The sequence below is a fragment of the Symsagittifera roscoffensis genome, chromosome 6, assembly GCF_963678635.1.
Source record: "Symsagittifera roscoffensis chromosome 6, txSymRosc1.1, whole genome shotgun sequence".
Classification (NCBI taxonomy): Eukaryota; Metazoa; Xenacoelomorpha; order Acoela; family Convolutidae; genus Symsagittifera; species Symsagittifera roscoffensis.
The window spans coordinates 46,582,661-46,601,780 of NC_087067.1; the positions used below are offsets into that span (position 1 = coordinate 46,582,661).

General features: G+C 35.0%; 1 protein-coding gene across 1 annotated transcript; it reads left to right on the forward strand.

The window, feature by feature from the left end:
- The first annotated feature begins 5,909 nt into the window (after positions 1-5,909).
- LOC134848463 (uncharacterized) lies at positions 5,910-15,245 on the forward strand. The gene is made up of 8 exons (XM_063865931.1): positions 5,910-6,045; positions 6,642-6,748; positions 7,455-7,564; positions 9,321-9,453; positions 10,022-10,169; positions 13,435-13,589; positions 13,882-14,026; positions 14,848-15,245. The coding sequence occupies exons 1-8, from the start codon at positions 6,021-6,023 to the stop codon at positions 15,234-15,236; spliced, it is 1,212 nt and encodes a 403-aa protein (XP_063722001.1). The 5' UTR covers positions 5,910-6,020; the 3' UTR covers positions 15,237-15,245.
- Positions 15,246-19,120: the final 3,875 nt, after the last annotated feature.

Consider the following 19,120-nt stretch of genomic DNA (forward strand, 5'->3'; position numbering starts at 1 on the left):
AGCTCTCATTTGGTGGTATTTTGACAAACTTCAAACAATAGCCAATTTAATAGCATCTGTTGCTGCGTTGTTGGTTGCTTGTTAGAGCTCCTGTTTGAAAAATACAGGTATTTTTAAAATTGATGTGATTTGGTTTTATACTCAGTTTTTGAGATGCTTGTTAAAAAGTTTCTATTTAACAATTTCTACCAATAGCCTTACTGGCGACTGACCTGCATAATTGTTTGGCTATTTTCACCTTACTCAAAGTTTTTAAACCATGGTTCTTGATATTTTCAATGGGTTATTTTTTGACGCAACTACCCTGCCAAACTAAGATTAAGTATTTGAACTAAAAAACATTTTATGGGCATCTACACTGTGCGAGCGACTACATTATGTTTGTAAAAAAAGTCCAGGTTTTGACATAGTGGTTGTTTTCTGAGAATCTTCGATTTTTCTCGAAAAGTACCCTATAAAATCTGAGATTGAGGGTTCAATAGAAAGAGCTGGAAATAATTTGCGGCGTAAGAGCATAAAAGACTACATCTTTATTTTTTAAAACAAAAATTGCCTCGACAAGCTCCATGTTTTTGACAATTGTCGTTTTTGTAAGCTTTTCTCAAAAATTACCCTCCCAAATCTCGGATTAAAAGTTTAATTGAAGAACAGGTTGTGTTATTCTCCTCTGCATAATCTGATTGGCTTTAATGGCTTAAAAGTTTGAAATTAGTCCCCTTTCTTACAGTAGCGATCAAATAAAACTAACTCGCAAATAAAAATGTTCTTTCACTTGAAGCATTGGAAATTGCAATGCATCTGATCTCTGCTTTAATTGTGGCTAGCGTTCGGCAACTATTAAGCTTCCTTGGCTGAGTGGTTTGTGAGTGTGACTGTTAATGGCTAGGTCGCAGGTTCAGACGTAGCCAAATTTCTACTAATTCGTTTCTTCTTTCTAATTTTTCTTATTGACCTTATAGTGTTGCTTTTTGTCGTATTCTCGATGGTGTTTGCGATGCGAACCTTCGACTCTGTGAGGAAACTTTGTTTTTCTATCAAAAACAACTCTGCCAAATCTAAAATTGCAATTTTAATCAACGGAACAGATCATGGGAATTTTACCTTCATAATTAATTAGAGCCTATAATTTGTAGAAAAAATGTTATGGCCTCTGGGAAGGGTCGCTTTTTGAAATTTTGATAAGTTTTTTTTAGAACTTTTTACTTTTTCTCGAAAACTACCCTGCCAAACGTTTGATTACTACTTTAGTCCAAAAACAGATTGTGGGAGTCTCCCCTGCATAGGCAGCATCTTCTTATTTTTTGTAGTAAAACTTTCCTGTTGTACGAAATGGACTCTTACGTTTCTGTCCATTTTAGTGGAATGTTTGGACTAACAAATTTATTCTCCGAAATCAGATAATGACGAACTGGATCAGATAATGACAAAATTTTGATCACAAAATGTCACAAATTTTATTCGTGATTGTATAGAATTTTTTTTCGGGTATTGGCAAATAATTGGGTGGAATCCCTCATACGCGAGGGACCGGATGCGCGAAAATAAAAATCAGCCAATCAGTTTTCAGTGATCTAAAAGTAGGAAAAAAGTAAACATTTCCAGGGACTGATATTTATATTGGCCGAATATAAAAACGGCAAAAACATGCAAAATTTTCATATTATCACTGACGGCCGCCGAATTGGAACAGTTTATATATTTCAATTTTAACTTTAATTGAATGGCAATGCTTCTTTAAAAAAAATTGTTTTTCGGCTAGTTTTGTTGACAGTCCTTCGCTCACCAGTTTTTTCGCCCATTCGGTTTTTCGCGCATGAGAATAGCCCCCAATAATTGCTTGCATTAAATTAGAAGATTTTTTTTCGGATCAGCACCACGATCCCCCCCTGAATGTTCTTCCGAAGCATGGATCAATTTTGAAAATTATTTCTGCATACAGTATTCATTTCAAACAAACGCGCTGAATATGCTGCTGAAGAAAATCTTTATACCAAAAAGCTGTTTATCCTGTTAACAGCGTAAAATATATATCATAACGTGGTATCAATTGATTTTTTTGATTAATTGGATCAAATTACTTAGCCCTGGAAGTCATTTCTGAAAAACCGGTATTTCATCCCACCTAAATTTTTTATTCTCTTTTTTTTTACCTTATTGCGCTCTAATTATATGATAAATTTTTCTTCCTTTTGGCAATTTAGCACAAAATATCTCGTTTATTGTTGGCTTTGATGAGCGGAATTTTGTTGTGGCACAGTTGTGAACACTTTAGAAAGAAAAGCTGTGGGTTGACGGTTTGGATACCTTAGGTACCATTTTTTGTCGCTTTTCAACGCCTCACTCTTTTCTCCCAACATTTCAAAGTTCGTTTTTCCGACTTTTGCTTGCATTTGCCTCTGTGTTTCAAAGTGAAATATAATTTCGAAGCGATCATTTTTTCTGATCTGTAACAAATTAAAGAAAACTACTAGTTGGAAAATCCTTTATGTTGAAAATTAACCGCTTCTATTTACAGCATAATGTTACCCGATCAACAGTTGAGGTTTTCTACCGAAAGTTACAAAAGTTGATGTTGTAAATCCGATTGCACTTTATGCCAAAATTTAGCAAAAATGGCAAATTATCAAAAATGGCAAAAAATGGCATAAATGGAAAATTTTTTAAAATTGAAAAGCACATTAACTTCGAGAGTTTCATTATTCTCCAATTTATTAAAAATCATACCCGAATGATCAAAATTTCGCTTTTCTCAGGTCATGATCAGTCAATTTGTTTTCAATTTTGACAGTCTTAAAAGTGGTAAAATTGGCGACAGAACAAGTTAATCGATGCATCAGAGAAACAAAAAGAAGCAGTCGATCAATAAATCGAAAAAAGCATCATTCAGTTACGTAATTATATGAGTTGAAGACTGAGATTTATACAATATGACAATTATTTTCCCAAATTAAAAAATGAAAATTTTAAGAAATTTCATTACATGCAAACCTGAGTCGCAAATACATGTGCTCTTTCGGTGTAATTCAATTTAATCTTTTTGATGCCTAAATAAGCCTGGGGAAATTAATAACATATAATGCTTTTTTTGGCTAATGCTAGTTCCTGTTTGAAAAAAAAATTATTATGAAAATTTATGGCGTTTTTTTTTGCTTTTTGCTGATTTTTGGAAAAATCTTCAGAAGACTCTTCGGAAAATTTTGCATTTTTTTGAAGAAGTTTTAGTTTTTCATAAAAACTACCATAAACATTTAAAAAAAAAACAATACCAATTGATAAAAAACAACTCTTCTATGTGCCTGCATAATTTGGCTTGTCTCTTTTTATTTATATCTTACGATTTACGGCCTTCGAAAGTTGCAGGAAAAAAAGTTTCGTCCGGAATTTTTCATTTTCTCAACATTTGACCCCGCAAAACTGAAATTGAGTATTCAATTTTAAAAAAAAATTCATGGGGATCTTGCCTTCATATGCGGCTATTTCCGACCCTTGGCAGAGCCTCAAACTAGTCCATTTTTTGCCTTTTTGGTAAATTTTTCTCTGTGGCCAAATCCAAGATTAAGCATTCAATTATAACAAATTGAGAGCAATTTTCTTTGCCTAAAAATTTTCGTCATTTTTCTTATAAAAACAAGTCATGACATTAGAAAATGCATATTTTTTAAAATTCGACCGTTTTTTGGAAACTTTCGCTTTCTTCAAAAACTTTTTGTGAAATCTACGATTACATCTGAAATTTATTTTAAAAAACTGGCAGTTATGCCAATCTTTTTGTGCAAGCGGCTCTGCCCTGAGTTTTGCAGAAAAAATTAAAACCTTAGAAAATTTCCAATTTTTTAATTTTGCCCGTTTTTGGAATAATTTTCTACCTATCAAAAATCAAACTGATAATTCTGAGGTTGATGGTTCATTAAAATTAATATGGTGCTTAAATTTTCCCTGTTCAAACTTTTTCAGCCTATTTTTGTGGAGAAAAGCTGGTATGGACTGCAGAAATATCCATTTTTTTGAAATTTTCTTCATTTTTTATAAATTGCTTCACTATTCTCGAAAACTACAATTCTCAAAAACTATGTGCTAAAACTGATATGAAGTTCAATCGAAAAATGAAAAAATTTTTCATGTCATTCTTTTCGGCCTAAAAAAATGTTCCTATGCTTAAATGAACAAAAAAAAACTTTGGATACTTTTTGGAAAGGTTTTCAATTTTTTGAAAACTGAGTATCCAAACATGTTAATAGGAAATCAATTGAAAGAGCAAGTGGTATTCATCTCCCATAAATTCATCCCCTATTTAGGCTGAGAAAACACTATAGTTTTGCAATAAGTCTATTATTTTGAAATTTTGAAAATTGCGCATTTCCGTATCAGTACAATATTCGATTGAAACTATTAAAACAGGTGCAGTGAGCATTACCTGGGCGACTGTTTTTTTTTTCAAGCAACAACGGCGTAATTGCGAGGTGGTGCAACTCCTAGTCTACAGGTCGGGGATTCGGATTCGGGTTATTCAAACAGCTTTATTTTTATTTGCTTGAATTTTTGCTGCATAGCATTGGCATTTTGATAGCAACGAAAGCTGTTTTAAGAGTCGATGAACGTCTTTAAACGCATTTTGTAACATGAAGGCCGTCTCCATCACGATTGCAGAGCAAAAGTGTAAAACTATTTTTAATTTCAAAAGTGAGTTTGTATGATCAAATTTTTCAATTAAATGAAAATTTTCTCAATTAAAAAAATTTTTTACCTATTGTTACAGTTTTCTCAACGTGGGTTAGTTTTACCAAAAATTGTCAATCAAAAAATGTTATTAAAATTCAGACTTTCAAGTTTGTCTATTTTTTTCTTGAAATTCGAAAATTGAGATTTTTTCGAATTATATTTAGGCTTTTAGAGCCTTTTTTTGCAATTTGGTTGTTTGTGGTTGCACTTCTGATTGAGATTTTTCGAATTCTTATCGCAATTTGGTCGCTTGTGTTTCGTCTCCGTTTGAAATTTTTTATGAAAATTTAGGAAGTGTAATTTCAAAGAAACTAATTTAAAATTATCTTTTTTATGAGAGGTGACGTCCCTTGTGATGCAGACCGAATGATCAAAAGCTAATTTCAGCCAATCAGAATAGTATTCAAAAACTCAAAAAAATTGCGAGTAGTTTCAATGAGAGCAAATAAATCCAGGCTAATGAAATTAATTTGATCGATGACAAAATAAGCAGTCAAAAGTTTTTTCAAATATTGTCAAGACGCATTGCATTTGAAACAATACTTAAATGATGATTTGATTTGATATCTGCACGAATTGTTCCGCAAAATTTTGCTGTACTGCTTCAAAATTGTTTTCTGCTAATTTTAAATTTGATTTTGTGCGATTAGCTGAAATTTTGATGAACTGCTAACGACTCTAACATGATTCCACAATTGATATAATAAAATAGTATTTCGATTTTGTAATCTGGTGATTTACCGACACATTGGTTCTCTGAACGCACCCCCAGACATTAGTGTGCAAATTAAAATGTACGACCGAGTTTTCTGCGCCATTCAGCACATCCACAATTAGCTTCTTCTGTGATCTAATTAACAGTCCCCTGTTACACAGAAATGGGGGGTCGCTTCCAGGATTGTTCATCTACGATTAACTTTTGAATCATTCTTTTGTAGGGGCGGAGGTTTCTATTTTCTATGTACCCTGGGCTAAAAAACAAATCCCTCTGACTTTTTCAAGCTACCAAGGGTCAACAATTGCAACTATTCAGGGACATTTAAGAGTCCCCGTGAAATTCATCAGGTAAAATGGTTACATAGAATGTTTTGAAAATATTCACTTAACTTAATCCACGTCAGGTGCGCAGGGAATTATAATGAATGAAATGAGCCTTTACAGCAGAAAAAATCAACCGAATTGGCCAATATGTAGTCATTTTTTTCTAAAAGAGATTAATTTTGAATCTATGAAGAATTCAGTTACCAGTTGCACGCAAATCAATCCAGCTATGTAAAATAAATTCATCTTAAAACTGTTCAATGGCTTACTTTACCGATATGGCAGGTAAGATTCAAAAAATTGACAAAGCCAGAGTTTATTACCAAAACTTTGGAAATATTTGAATTACTCCGTAGATTGCTGAGGATGGAGCCGGATCAAAATTATAGGAACGAGCTCCTGGATATCAGGATTTGGCTCTCCAACGCACATTTGTGCATTTGTGCTTTTAAACTTACGGGTTTACAGTTTTCACCATGCTTCAGAGACCAAAATTAACCAAAATTTGAATAAAATCGAACAACTGCGGCGATTTTGTCTGGAAAACAAAAGTCCGGGATGCAAATGTCTGTGCTCCGTTTGATTGTATGAAACTTAAGTACTTGGTTGTGTTCTATCACCCAGTCTGAAAATGGTTTGGACTAAAAATAGAACACAATTTGTACAACTCAACTCAGTGATGTGCATCTCTGTTGAGATGGGATAAGGGGAGGGGTTAAACGGCCTCTCTGGAAATCAACACAGCTGAAAGTGATTTTTCGTATATTAAGAGCCAGATACTGTTTTTGAGATCGGCTAAGTTTAACTTGCACTCTCTTTATTGTGTACGCGGGGACTAACTGTTATAAAAGGATCTCAATAAAATATACGCGTTATTTCAGTACCCAAACCACCCCCCACCGCCTACACCAAATCTAGAGATGACCCCTCCAAGCAGCGATTCATCCAGCAGGGGGACGTCAGGCTACCCAAGGGCAGCTCACACCAGGCTAGTAAGGACCAAATCCGTATGTTTTGCTCGGAGTGTTTTGAAATTGTTCAGCTTTTTAGCTAGCAAATTTTTGAACTTTCGAGTTTTTTTCTCGAGGAGATAATAATGAATGATAATAATAAATAATGTAGTTCCTGCGAATCGCAGAGGATCTATCAGTAGGCCTTAACAGTCCATTTGTATTATCTCCCCACATTCCAGATTGTGTTATTTTGTTGAGCGAAGCTCTTTTTTGCGACTCAAGGCCGTTTTTGGTACCACTATTGCAGCCGAAATTGGCCAGGCTGTGGTAGACCTAGAGGTCAAGTGAGAGCTCGTCCTCACACACTTGCATTGCCTTGGCATGGGATCGAATACACGATCTGACGATTTCGAAGTTAACTATTTCAAAGTGAACGATTTCAATTAACTTTGAGATGATTCATTGGAACAAAAAACAGCACGCTTGAACTTGCCTTGTCACTGCCCATAATGAAAACTTAACCATTTTTATTTTTTGTATCAAGACTCAATAAGGATCTTCATGAGTTCGAGTGGTGAAGCATTAAAAAGACTTGAATAGTGTTTTTCGAATGCATTTATTAAATAGTTTTTTTTTCGAAAATTGTAACAGACTCGGTCTCATTCGACAGATCAGAAGTTGTTGCTGTAATTTGGTTCTAAATTCGGTGAAAAATTAATTGCTTGATTTGTGTATGTATAGGCCCAGAGCACCCGAGAGAGGATTGTGATGGCCAAGTTGGCGAAAGATCTCGAGTTAATTGACAGCCAGAAGAGAATTGTGGTCAACGCCGTCGAACAGGAGATGCACCAGTAAGTCATTAATAAACTCTATTTTATTCAGTCAGTCCACTCTATTGCGATTTTTGGTGAGTTCCCGTTATCGCGACTGTATATGGACTATTGGAGCCAAACAAAATTACACGACCTTCAAGAAAACGAAAAAAAATATATGTATCTTATAAGCAAATAAAGCGATTCAATTCAATATTGTCTGATTAAAATCACTAATTTTTTCTCAAAAATATAACCCTGCGCTTGTCTTTCAAAACGTTTCACCTGTACTCAGATGCGTGCGCAGAAATTTTTTGTTGGGGGGAGGGGGTGCGGGGTGCGGTTTTTCGAAAAATTTTGTAAATTTTTGCGGACCGTTTTTGTTTTTAGGCCGATCAATTTGATTTTCCGAGTATAATTATTCAAAATTTTTTTTAGTATAATTATTCAAATTTTTTTGAGATTTTTTTTGAATTGTTGAAGCAAAAGAATGGTGTACCTATCTAATGCTTTCTTAAATTAGTCGCCAGAGCTGTTTTTTTTTGTTTTAAACAATTTTCACTATAAATAAAGTCAGTTTCCTTTATTCCTGTGGTTCATAAATTAACCAGTCTTGTTTTTTTCTCATAAAAACTCAATTCATCTTTTTTTTTTAAAATCTTAGTCAAACTAGATGGCATCAGTTCCTGATTTATCGGCTAAGTCAACCAACACGATATTTGACAAAAAAGGACGTTTTATCCTTTTGCATTTCCCGAGGGGGACCCCCGGTTTAAAGTCCAAACTTTTTTTTTATAGTTACTCTTTTGTTTTAGTTCAACTGGCGTCTAACCAAGTTACGTCTTGGCAGTTTTTTTTCAAATTGAACATCATTTGAGACAAATGTATGAAATTTTTGTAGATTCATTCATTTTTTTCCGACTTATGAATTCCGTCTCACTTTCTGTTCGCACGGCTACAATGTCGTGTTTGTTGTAACACAACTGAGGTTAAATTCTGCTTCACCTGTGTTTTGAACTTGAATTTTGTTGCAAAAATTACAGCTTTTAAAAAACAACCAGCAATTAGTTTATGAAAGTTTTTGGTAGTATTTGTGAACCACAGAAAATATATCTCTTCCATGAGCTTCAAGCTGGAAATAACTTCCTAGATGGACTCTTTTTTGCTTCCATAGTTAGTGGGTTTTATAAACTATATTTAAAATACTATTTAGTTCAACATGACTTTTAGTTTATTTGCTCAAAAGGTGAACTTATCAGTGGTATAAAATTATAACTAAGGCTGGGACGAAATGATTTTGTGATATCAAGATGAAAGGCGGTTGAATGCGGCAGATGAGTAGCACATAATTAAAACCATGAATATTATGACTGCCTTTTTAAATTTGATTTATTTTATGCACAAAAGATTTTTAAAAAACTTTATTTTGAAGAAAATTAGTTTGAGATTTCTTTGGTTTTTTCTCCACCCACTAGCGATAACAAAAGAATTAAATGATCTCCCCTCTATAAATAAATACAGTAAATTAGCTTTAGAGCTTTGTTTTGAGCATTTCCGTGCAGTTCATTTTGCCGAAAACGCGTTCAGCATTTCAGATACATGGCTGTCGCTAAAAAATACCCCCGAGGGGACCCTTAGGTTTAATTAGGAGGGCGTGAATGTATGAGGAAAAGGGAAAAGAACCTCCTACCCCATAAACACCGAATCACCCTTTCTAAAGTGTAGGACTCTCTAGAGTCATTTTTTCGGCAAAGAGATTGTTCTATTGTTGATTCTGTTGCTCTTCTGCTTATAGACTGCGGATGTGTCTGCGGGATATCGAGGAGGGGAAGAGTCAAGTGTCCCCCTACTTGACAGACGTGGACGCCCGAAGGAGTCTCACCTCCTCCTCCATGGGACCCACGCCAAGACTACTCATGAAGCCCATTGTGAGAAATACAAGTGACATATAACCAAAAAAATGACTTAGGTTAAAGTATATGACCAAAATACAGGATCTTAACAGCTGTAGAAAAATAGCGACACGATCATTTAGTTCATATTGGAAGTTTCCAAAAAGCAATAAAAAGATCTGCTACGACTTATGCGAAAGTTTTGATGGCCTTTTTTTAGATCGACCCAATTGATTTTTCCAGCTCTCCTAAAATTCCTCAAAGACCCTGCTTAAACCAAGTTTTCTGCGGCGCAGGCAAATTTTTGAACTTTTTGCAAGATTTAGACCAATCAGGGGCGGATTTGGGGGGAAGCCCTCCCCCTCAGGGATTTGACCCCTGTCGACCCAAAGGATCCCCCTTTGTACTATTTTGAGATATCTATGTTGTGTAAAAATTTTCTAAAGGCGCCTTTGGTGCCAATATATTAATTTTGAGGGGGGAGCGCGTGGATAAATGACTGAGTCTTTTGGATATTTTCTTCGTGGATAAATACGGTCATATAAGTTTGCTCCTACTGAATATCGGGAGTGATGGGGAAACTTTAGATTTTCTTCAATTCTAGGTGAGCATGAGCAAGAGTGACCTGGCGAAACAGAGGGCTAAACTGTTGCAGAGGGAGTACAAGAAACAGAATGAGATGAATGAGTACCTCAACCACCTCTTCCAGACCATCTCAGACCGCAACATCAAGGAGTTGAGCAACCTCGCCAGTAAGCTTCAAGTCTAGCATGAGGGTAGGGGTGAGGCTCGGTTTTAAAAACAATTATAAGATATCGATTATAATTTTTTATGGTGATCAAAAAGATCTTTGGAGCTCTCGAAAAAAAAAGAAAATGACCTTTTCGTGCCCTTTTGACGCGATAGTTTGCGCGACAATTTTTTTCCTATTAACGCGTAATAGTCGTGTATACCAAAAATTGGTTAATTTTTGGCTCAATTTCTATGATAAAAAAATACACAAAAAGAGTCATATCCGCTTTTGACAAAACTATTTCAACCCTAAGAAAGGACTGGGAAGGCAAATGAACTTCCGCGACCTATGAAGTGTTTTTGAGTCGGAAAGCGACCATGGTATATAGTAACAATATTTTAATTTTAGATTTTTTTTTAAATCACAACCCACACGCTTTGTAAAGTACGCAGAGAAACTTTCAGCATGAATTAGCGTATTAATCAAAAATTAACAAGTTTCAAAAATCTTACTTTCAAAACTTTGATAAAACAGTGTTTTGGATGAGCTCAAAAAAACAATAAAGTCAGTCTAATGCGAAGGTCTGCAAACTTGTTGAGGTGCGTCAACTTTGCAACACAATCCAAAAAAATGGGAGGCCATTAATATAAAATTATGCTAATTTGAATTTGATATTAAAAATAGGGTCGGTCGGATTATGTAAATTAGTACCAAAGGAGGACCCTTCGGGTAACCAGTCAAGGGGTCGATTCCGCGAGGGAAAGGAGGAGCCCGCTCCCATCACTAAATCTGCTATTGCGAATTACCAGAAAAAGAAGTTTGGTAATAAATTGTCCCCTAAGAAGAATTTTCTCTGCCAAGTTGATAAGTTTTAATGTTTTTGGGGTTTGATTGGACTAGTTCCTTTGCATCAATCAAATATGAAATGATTCTCCGCGCTGAAATGATTCCGTTGTAGGCAATGAACAGCATAGTGTTATTATTTCATATTAAAACCGAAACATATAAATTATTGTAGGCAAAAAGCGTGACACCGCCACCAAAAACAATCTGTTTATATCCATTTGGAGTATGATTGAAAACCGTTGCTTAAAATTTTTGGAATAACTCGTATAACGTTTCAAGTATTGGGAATGAAAACGACTCTACTCGCGAAATACGACCTTACGAACGACTATGCTCGTAAACACGAATGTACGAATGACTATCACGAGAAAAAACGAAGCTAATAATCCAACCCTTGCTCAGAGAAAGGACTGCTATATTTTTGTAACAAATAGTAGATAAAGTTTCCTTGAGTTGAAATTGACCCTTAAATTAAATATGAAGTCTGAAAGCAAGTTCGTAGTAAATTATACTAAATTCTTTTCTAATTTAATATTTTTCTGCGAACTTTAGTTTTACTTTCTAAAATAGAAAGTAAAAAAGACATTATATTCCTAGCAAGCGTTTTATCCCACGTGGATAAGTACTGCTAGCGTAATAAAAGATCAATGGTTAAAACGAGCACTTAGTAGTCAAAAAAATTTGGCTTTAGTTCGACAAGCTTGCCAGTTTTTTTTTATTGTCGATTGATAAAAAACACGCCAAGATTATAACTTAAGATTTTCATATACGCTAATTTAGGAAATATATTAAACAAAGTTGCAGGATTATTTCACCGTTTAAGCGTTTTAGAGTGATATATATTGGGCTTTATTTATCGCAAATTGACCAACTTGGCTTTTTTTTAACCGTCATAACTTCATGAAGTTCATGAAAAATTGCTTTTTTTGGTGAAAATACCAGAAGTATGCCTAGATGGTACGGTTCTCAAAATTAAGGTTTAAGCGTGCTCCCTCAAATGTACAGTAAAGAATTTGAAACAAATATTTTGGCAAAAATGTAGGGGACTTCGACGCTTCTTCTCTCAAGTATTTGCCTGCCGACCAAAATGGCCCCCTTTTGTACTACTTTGAGATATCACTTCTTTGCTGACGGACCTTATAAATTTTCTGAACGCGCCTTGGGCGCCAATATATACTATCTTTTAGTGCGAGGCGCGCGCCAAAAAACCGCAATTTTTTTGTAAAAATTTTGCAAAAAGTGTCTAAAAAGTGAAGCTTCTTCTCTCAAGGATTTGACCTGCCAAGCAAAAGAGCCCCTTTTTGTACTATTTTGAGATATCACTTTTTGGCTGACTGACCCTATAAATTTTCTGAAGGCTCCTTCGGCGCAAATATATACTATCTTATAGTGGGAGGCGCGCGCCAAAAAAAAACGAAATTTTGTGGTAAAACTTTCGCAAAAAGTGCCTAAAAACGCTATTTTTGTCTCGTTTTTTTTTTTCCAAAAATTTGCCTGCGGCGTACAAACCTTGGGAAAACAGGGTATTTTTAGTGTTTTAAGGGAGAGTTTTCAAATTTGTAGCTTCGTTTTTCAGCTAAGTTGATAGAAAGTTTTGAAAATTTCCTGTTTTCTGGACAAGTTGCTTTTCTCTTAATTGAAGTTTATTTTTTCTTGTTGTAGGTAAACCTTTGTTTCATTTTTTCTAGCATAGACATTGGTTTACTTCTTCAAATCATGTCACATTTTCATGAGGGCTGTTAGTTTCCAATAACTTTGGTTGGAAATCCGTTCAAACTTTCGGGTTTTGTTCGATTTACCCGGGTTCTTTGAATGAGTAGCCATTATAAAACTATGTAAGATTATGTAAGCTTCATATGAACCTTCCATGTCGGAAACTGTAAAAAATAGCACTTTTTGCTCAAATAACTGTTTCCACAGTTGGTAAAAAAAATCAGTATTCTTGTCTAACAGGCAAAAAAAATTAAAATTAGCACCGGTAATCAAAAACGCAATTTTTTGGTCAAAATTTTCCAAAAAGTCCCTAAAAACGCCTTTTTCGGCCTGGTTTTTTTCAAAATTTTACCTGCTGCGCAGAAATTTTGACCAGAACATAGTCTTTGTAGTGCTTTTGTTAGAGCTCGGAAAATAAATTTGGTCGACCTAAACAAAAAAAAATTTCGAACCCGGGTATACAGATCTGGGCATTTTGTCTTCGGCGCAAAATCAGATACCACAAAAAGAAACCAAATTCGTTCAAAAATTTTTGAGAACGCTTCTAGCGCAAGTTTACAACAGTTTCCCTTATATCGAGGATAACTCCTTATTAGGAAAATCCAAAACATAATTTATCAATAAACTAAGTTTTCAGCTTTATGCTGCATGGGAACTGAGTTCGGAATTATTGTGAGCCAGTTGCATATCATAAACCGGTGATTATTTCTTGATCTTCATTTCAGCAAGTCACAATAGAAGCGCTAACACGGCCAAGAGTAAAATGTCTAGTTGCCATGATATTGACGAGGCAAGTTCGGTTGTTGATGACACCAACCCACCGTCAGCTGCGAAAAACACAAACAGACGAGGCTCTACGTTTTTGGAGGTCCCAAAAATGGTTAGACTCAGTTTCCTGCTTTGGAGATGATTCCAGTAAAAAAGTACTTCAAGTGCAATAAATTTGAAATAACTTTTAGTGTTTTTGCTGCAAGGAATTCCGATTTTGCAAGGATGCTTCAAGGAATTCCGATGTGATGTTTTAGTTTCTCAAAATCATCTTAAAAGATATAAATCGTATTAATTATTTCCGAAAAAAGTTCTGAACATTTTTTTGAAAGCTCTGCTTCTATTGAAGTCAATTTTTTTATAGTTTCAATATGAATATAATTAGTGATTCTTTTTCTTTTTAGAGTGATAAAATGGCAAATGTGGTGAAAAACAAGCTGAGCAAGAAAGCTTCAAAAATTGAGCTGCCTCGAATTGATGCTTGTGGTCTATCGAGGGAAAGGTCGAAAGTATCTTTCAAGTTGGATTCGCGCGAAGACTCGACTATGGGTGAGTAGATATCGCGGGGAGACAATTCGTGACAGTAGGCTTTTCGGGAAATATTAATTCACGCGCATTATTCCTCCCGTGCTGAATGTAAACCGCAGCGGAGCAAGCGGTCGCTATTACCACTGCCTGTTACGAATTATCACCTGTTACGAATTGTCGCCGCGCCTGTAGATATTTATTAATTAATGATTAATATTGGGGTCATTGGTGCCTTATTTGCCAGTCGCAGTCAAAGGGTTGAATGTGCGAAACCTGCCATGTTCTTAGCTCTATGAGACTGAGGAAATATTACCAAAAAATGCCTCGTTCCTAGACCAAAAAAATCACCCAAGTAGATGAAAGAGGCAAAATTTCATTTTTGGGCGTTTTTCGAAAGGCTGACCAAAACAATTGATTTTTTTTCTCAAAATTAGTATAAATTGTCTCAAAAAATGTCTTGAGAAAGACCTTGGGGCTGGTCCACTAAAATTTTATGTGGTAAAATACTGCCAAAGCTTAGACCTTTTTGATGCAGATAAGCCTCAAGCTCTCCGCTGCTCGTATCTCTTTGAAAAGTGCTCAAATATCAATTTGAACATTTTTTTTCTGGTTTTTCTTCACCTATTATCAGGGAACGCGTTGACCCGCTTAAAAAAGTTGTGACTTCATCAAAACATTTTTAAAAAATTGACTCAATAATTGCATTGTTTTCACTGTAAAAATTTTAGATAATCAGTTTGGTTAAATTTAGTTTTGAAATAGGCTTCAAATTTTGAATTTTACAATTTTGAACTTCCTTCTCGCAGGAATCCCAGCTGTGATTTAAAAATGTGTTTTGACAGATGAAAGTTTGGAGCAAGAGGTGTCTAAAATGGCGAGCAACCTACTTCAGATGCAGAAGAGGTCAGCGCGGATTAGACGGAAACTGACGGACCAAAACATGGTGTGGACAGACGGTGCTATGGCGCTGTCTCTCCGGAAGCTCCGACGGGAGAAGAACCGGTCGGAGGAGTACGTCATCAAAAACAGCAGCAGCAGTCGAGCTCTTCTGGCGCTTACGAAAGAGGCGGACTCAATTGACAGGAGCAAAACTGTGGAGGTGCAGAAAGGGAGGTTGAAGCTCCATTTCAAGGCTGATGATCGGGCCAAAAAGAACAGAGACCACAGGAAGTTCCAATCTGGGAGGAACCAAAAAATTGAAACAAAAATCATGAGTTTTGTTCAGCATTGAAACCAGAAATTGAACGAGTTTTGAAAATCTCAATTAAATGTGAAATATCGAGTTTTTAGGAGCACATTCTAATATTATGTGCCTTTGGCTTGACTCAGGAAGATGAAGATGCGTGTTATATTTCATCGCGATTGTTTGTAAGTTGGTTTTGAACTGTAATTTTTTAAAGATCCCTCAGTCTTAAAGATTTTTTTTGAAACTCAGCCCCCCACACGCTATTCAAACGAAAAGTGTTATTTCTAGCATAAGGTAACGTATTGATCAGAACAAGTAGCACGCCTTTTCTCATTTGGGAACTAATTTTAAACAGCATTAAATAGTCGCTCACGAAAAAATAGCACGAATTAAACAGCGCGCAAAAATCATCCCAAAATATTCCGAAATGATCGCAAAACGTTTTTTTTAGGTTTGAGCTCAAGACATCTATCGGTTTCAGATGATTTTCAAAAACCCCAAAAATTGAAATTTGTCTGGGAAAAAAACCCCTCCCAAGCACAAATAATCCGTCTTTTTTGTTCCAAGGTCGGAACAACAAGACTGCTAGGAGTCAGTATACAAATCTTAATGTTCATAGTAAGCTTTAGTCGACCGTTTTATAAAGACTTTTGCTTAGTAAGCCAATAACTAGTTGATACAATTTACTTTCAGTAACGCAATAGTTTTATAGATTACAAGCTTGGCTCGAATTATTTTATCCGCACTTTTGGCTAGTTGAAACCGTTCTCTACGCTCTGTTAAGAAAACCAGAAATGTAATTAATTATGAGTTCGGGGCATCAATGCCCATCAAATGACATATAAAATACTTTTTTTTTCCCATTTATTGCCCCTTAAAGGTTATGAAGTAATATTTTTGCTATTAAAGAAAGATTCAAAATGATTTAAGAACTAATTGTATTCTTGTTTTATACTTTTTTTCACAATATACTTACCCTCTTTCATCCTGTATAAAAAGCAGAAACAAATGTCGCGTTTGGGCAGGGGACCGCACTATTACAAAATCAATCATTTGCCTTCATCAGCTTGTAATGGTTTTTGAGTCAAATTATTGGACAGTTTACAGGTCACAAGAACGAAGCAAAAAAATTTGCGCGTTGCGAATTATCTCGCTGCACAAAGTCGTTCTTAATTCAATTGAGGCAGGCTAAGTGGTCTTATTAATTCCATACACGATTTTTATTATACCGATTAAAGTTCATAGTTTGTCAAAATTTCATTAACCAAAAAATATTCGAGACCAATTTATGGACAATCGGAACATTCAGAAGTTACTCTGATACGAGCAGTCTTGTTAAATAGTATAGATAACAGAAAGAAAACAATTTAAAACTGCAATGTTTTAATTAAAAACTCAAATAGATCCGGAGAAATAAACACAAAGCAGGCAAATTTCTTAGTCCGAACACTTTACGAAGTGAAAGGCAGGAAATATGGTGTAGGCTGTGTTTTCTTTTCCCCGCTTTTTAACCCGAATGAAAAAGTGTGCGGCATCGACTTTGGTACTATGTGAAAGCCCTTTCAGCCGTGATTTGAATTTTAAAATTAATTTCAAATTATTTGTCACAATGTCGAGATAAATTGGTCTGATTTTTACCAATTTTCAGGAAAAAAATTTATGACAACCCAATTGTTCAATTTTGATAACTCTCAATTGATACTATTGCTTTGTTAATTTATTATAGCTATAAAGCAATAATTATGTCTCATTCGTTATTACCTTACTTATTTGAACCACCTTTATATACATATATATATATATATATATATATATATATATATATATATATATATATATATATATATATTTATATATAAAAACAGCTATAAAACTTTCCCTTTTTTCAATATAATTTTTCCCTAATTATTATTTATAAATAGTGGTCAAAACATTCTATATGCTACTTGCAAAGCAAACGCCTATCCTTGTTTTTTATGGACTGCAGCAGGGGGTGAATTTTTTACCCTTTCTTCAACAGGAATTCGACACCCAGAACACTCAAATGTAACATTTTTTAGTACTATCTGGTAGCCACGTTTTTGGCAAAGCAACGCCCTTAAATTTTTCCATTTCGCCAATATATACTAAGTTTGAGCGGAAATTCCTTCAAATTGATGTCCAAGATTCAAACAATTTTTCTAAAAGGAAAAAGGCCAACATACGAGCGTTCAGTTCATTACGGATAACCGCTGTTGTGCCCCTGGTAAAAACATAAGTACTGGTTAATGTTGCCTCATACTGAAGGAACGAGCACGAAACATTGCGGGCTCGAAAACTTGAAAGCCGATTAAGAGGCAAAGACGTAACTAACCACTTCACCACTAGCTTTCTTTCTGAACTAAGCATTAAGCCCATTTTGGCTCACAGTTTTCGCGTTTTAGGAATATTAATGACACAGTTGGTCGGTTTATACGTTTTTTAAAATCGCCAAACACTGTTCCGAGAAAACCGTAGATTTACCCTTGTACTTCAAATCAGTGCTAAAATTTTTTCAAACCTCGAACTTTTTCTGGGTTTCAAGTTTTGGTTATTACAGTTATTTAATTAGTACAAAAATTATTACAATGATGATTGAAGTATTACGATTCTGATCATGAAGTATCAAGTTGACTTATTTACAAAGATCATTGGAAGCGTTTGGATGTTATAGTTTTGAGCTAGTTTGTTCTAGAACGATGTTCCAGTTTGTCTGGCTGATCTGACCATCATTGTACAACATCTTGCAGCCATCATATTTTATCAATAAACAAAAAATTTAAAATTGAATTTCTGCATTTTGTGCAAAAACAGTTTTCGATTTGTTTGAAGCGTTGTTTTGAATTTAAAAAGATCATTTCTCATTTGTTTCATCTCTGCATCAAGACTTGTTTTTTTTATTTTCTGTGTTTCTGCGAAGTATTAAGAAACAGCCTAAGCTTAGGCTGTTTCTTATTTGTTCGTGATTTCACTGACGGGGCACTTTGTGCTTTTCGTCCCAGTCGCTCCAGTAGTCTCCCTCCTCCCCGCACTCAGTTATACTCCCGTCCTTCATGTAGTTTCCCACTTCGTTCCCTTGATGTCCTTGCTCCGACTGCAATACTTCCAAAAAATCGTGCACTGCTGCTCAAAAACCTTTATACCGATATTGAAAAAAGGAGACTACATTCTTTTGTGCCTGCATAGTCCCCTGGTTTCTTTTTGATTTACACATTTGTCTACAGTCTTCGAAAAATTTGAGCGATAATTTTGATTTTTTTTCCGTTTTCTCAAACACAAATCTGATATTTTTGTTTCAATGAGTAAAACAGATATTTTTGAAGCTTTGCTCCATAAATGGCTACGCCCAACTTTTTTCTACACATAAAATTATGGCCTTCGGAATGGTTGAATTTCTTGACCTTTTTTCACTTTCGAACTTATTTCCAACTCTGAAGTTGTGGGTTCATTGAAGATAACGGATAGTGTGAAGCTCCCCTACATGGCCAACATGTTTTTTAACCAAAAACTTATCGTCCTTGGAAAAGTCAAGTTTTTGTTTTTGGGCGTTTTTTTTTAAAATTTATAAAGCTTAGTAAAAAATATCAGCCAATAAAGCAGATTTTTGGTTCATCTCAATGAACTGTTTGTGAAAAACTTTTTTGTATACGAGACTATGCCAAATTTTTTGACACAATAAATTATGGCCCTCGGAAAAGTCAAAGTTGAGTTTTTTGAAAATTTTTTGAAACTTTTTGATTTTTCTCGAGAACTACCCTGCCAAATCTGGGTTTTTGCGTTCAATCGAAATTATATTTTAAGTAAATTACTTCTGCGTGAGCGGCTACGCCAATATTTTTAAAACAAAAAACTATGATTTTCGGAAATGTCATCTTTTTGATTTGTTGATATTTGTTTGGAGATTTTTCAAT

What these genes read in the sequence shown, in the direction of transcription:
- LOC134848463 (XM_063865931.1), top strand. Translation starts at nt 6,021, where the DNA reads ATGGCTTACTTTACCGATATGGCAG. An exon ending in CCAAGGGCAGCTCACACCAG is followed by an intron (nt 6,749 to 7,454) that starts GCTAGTAAGGAC and finishes GTGTATGTATAG; the next exon opens with GCCCAGAGCACCCGAGAGAG. An exon ending in GGAGTTGAGCAACCTCGCCA is followed by an intron (nt 10,170 to 13,434) that starts GTAAGCTTCAAG and finishes TCTTCATTTCAG; the next exon opens with CAAGTCACAATAGAAGCGCT.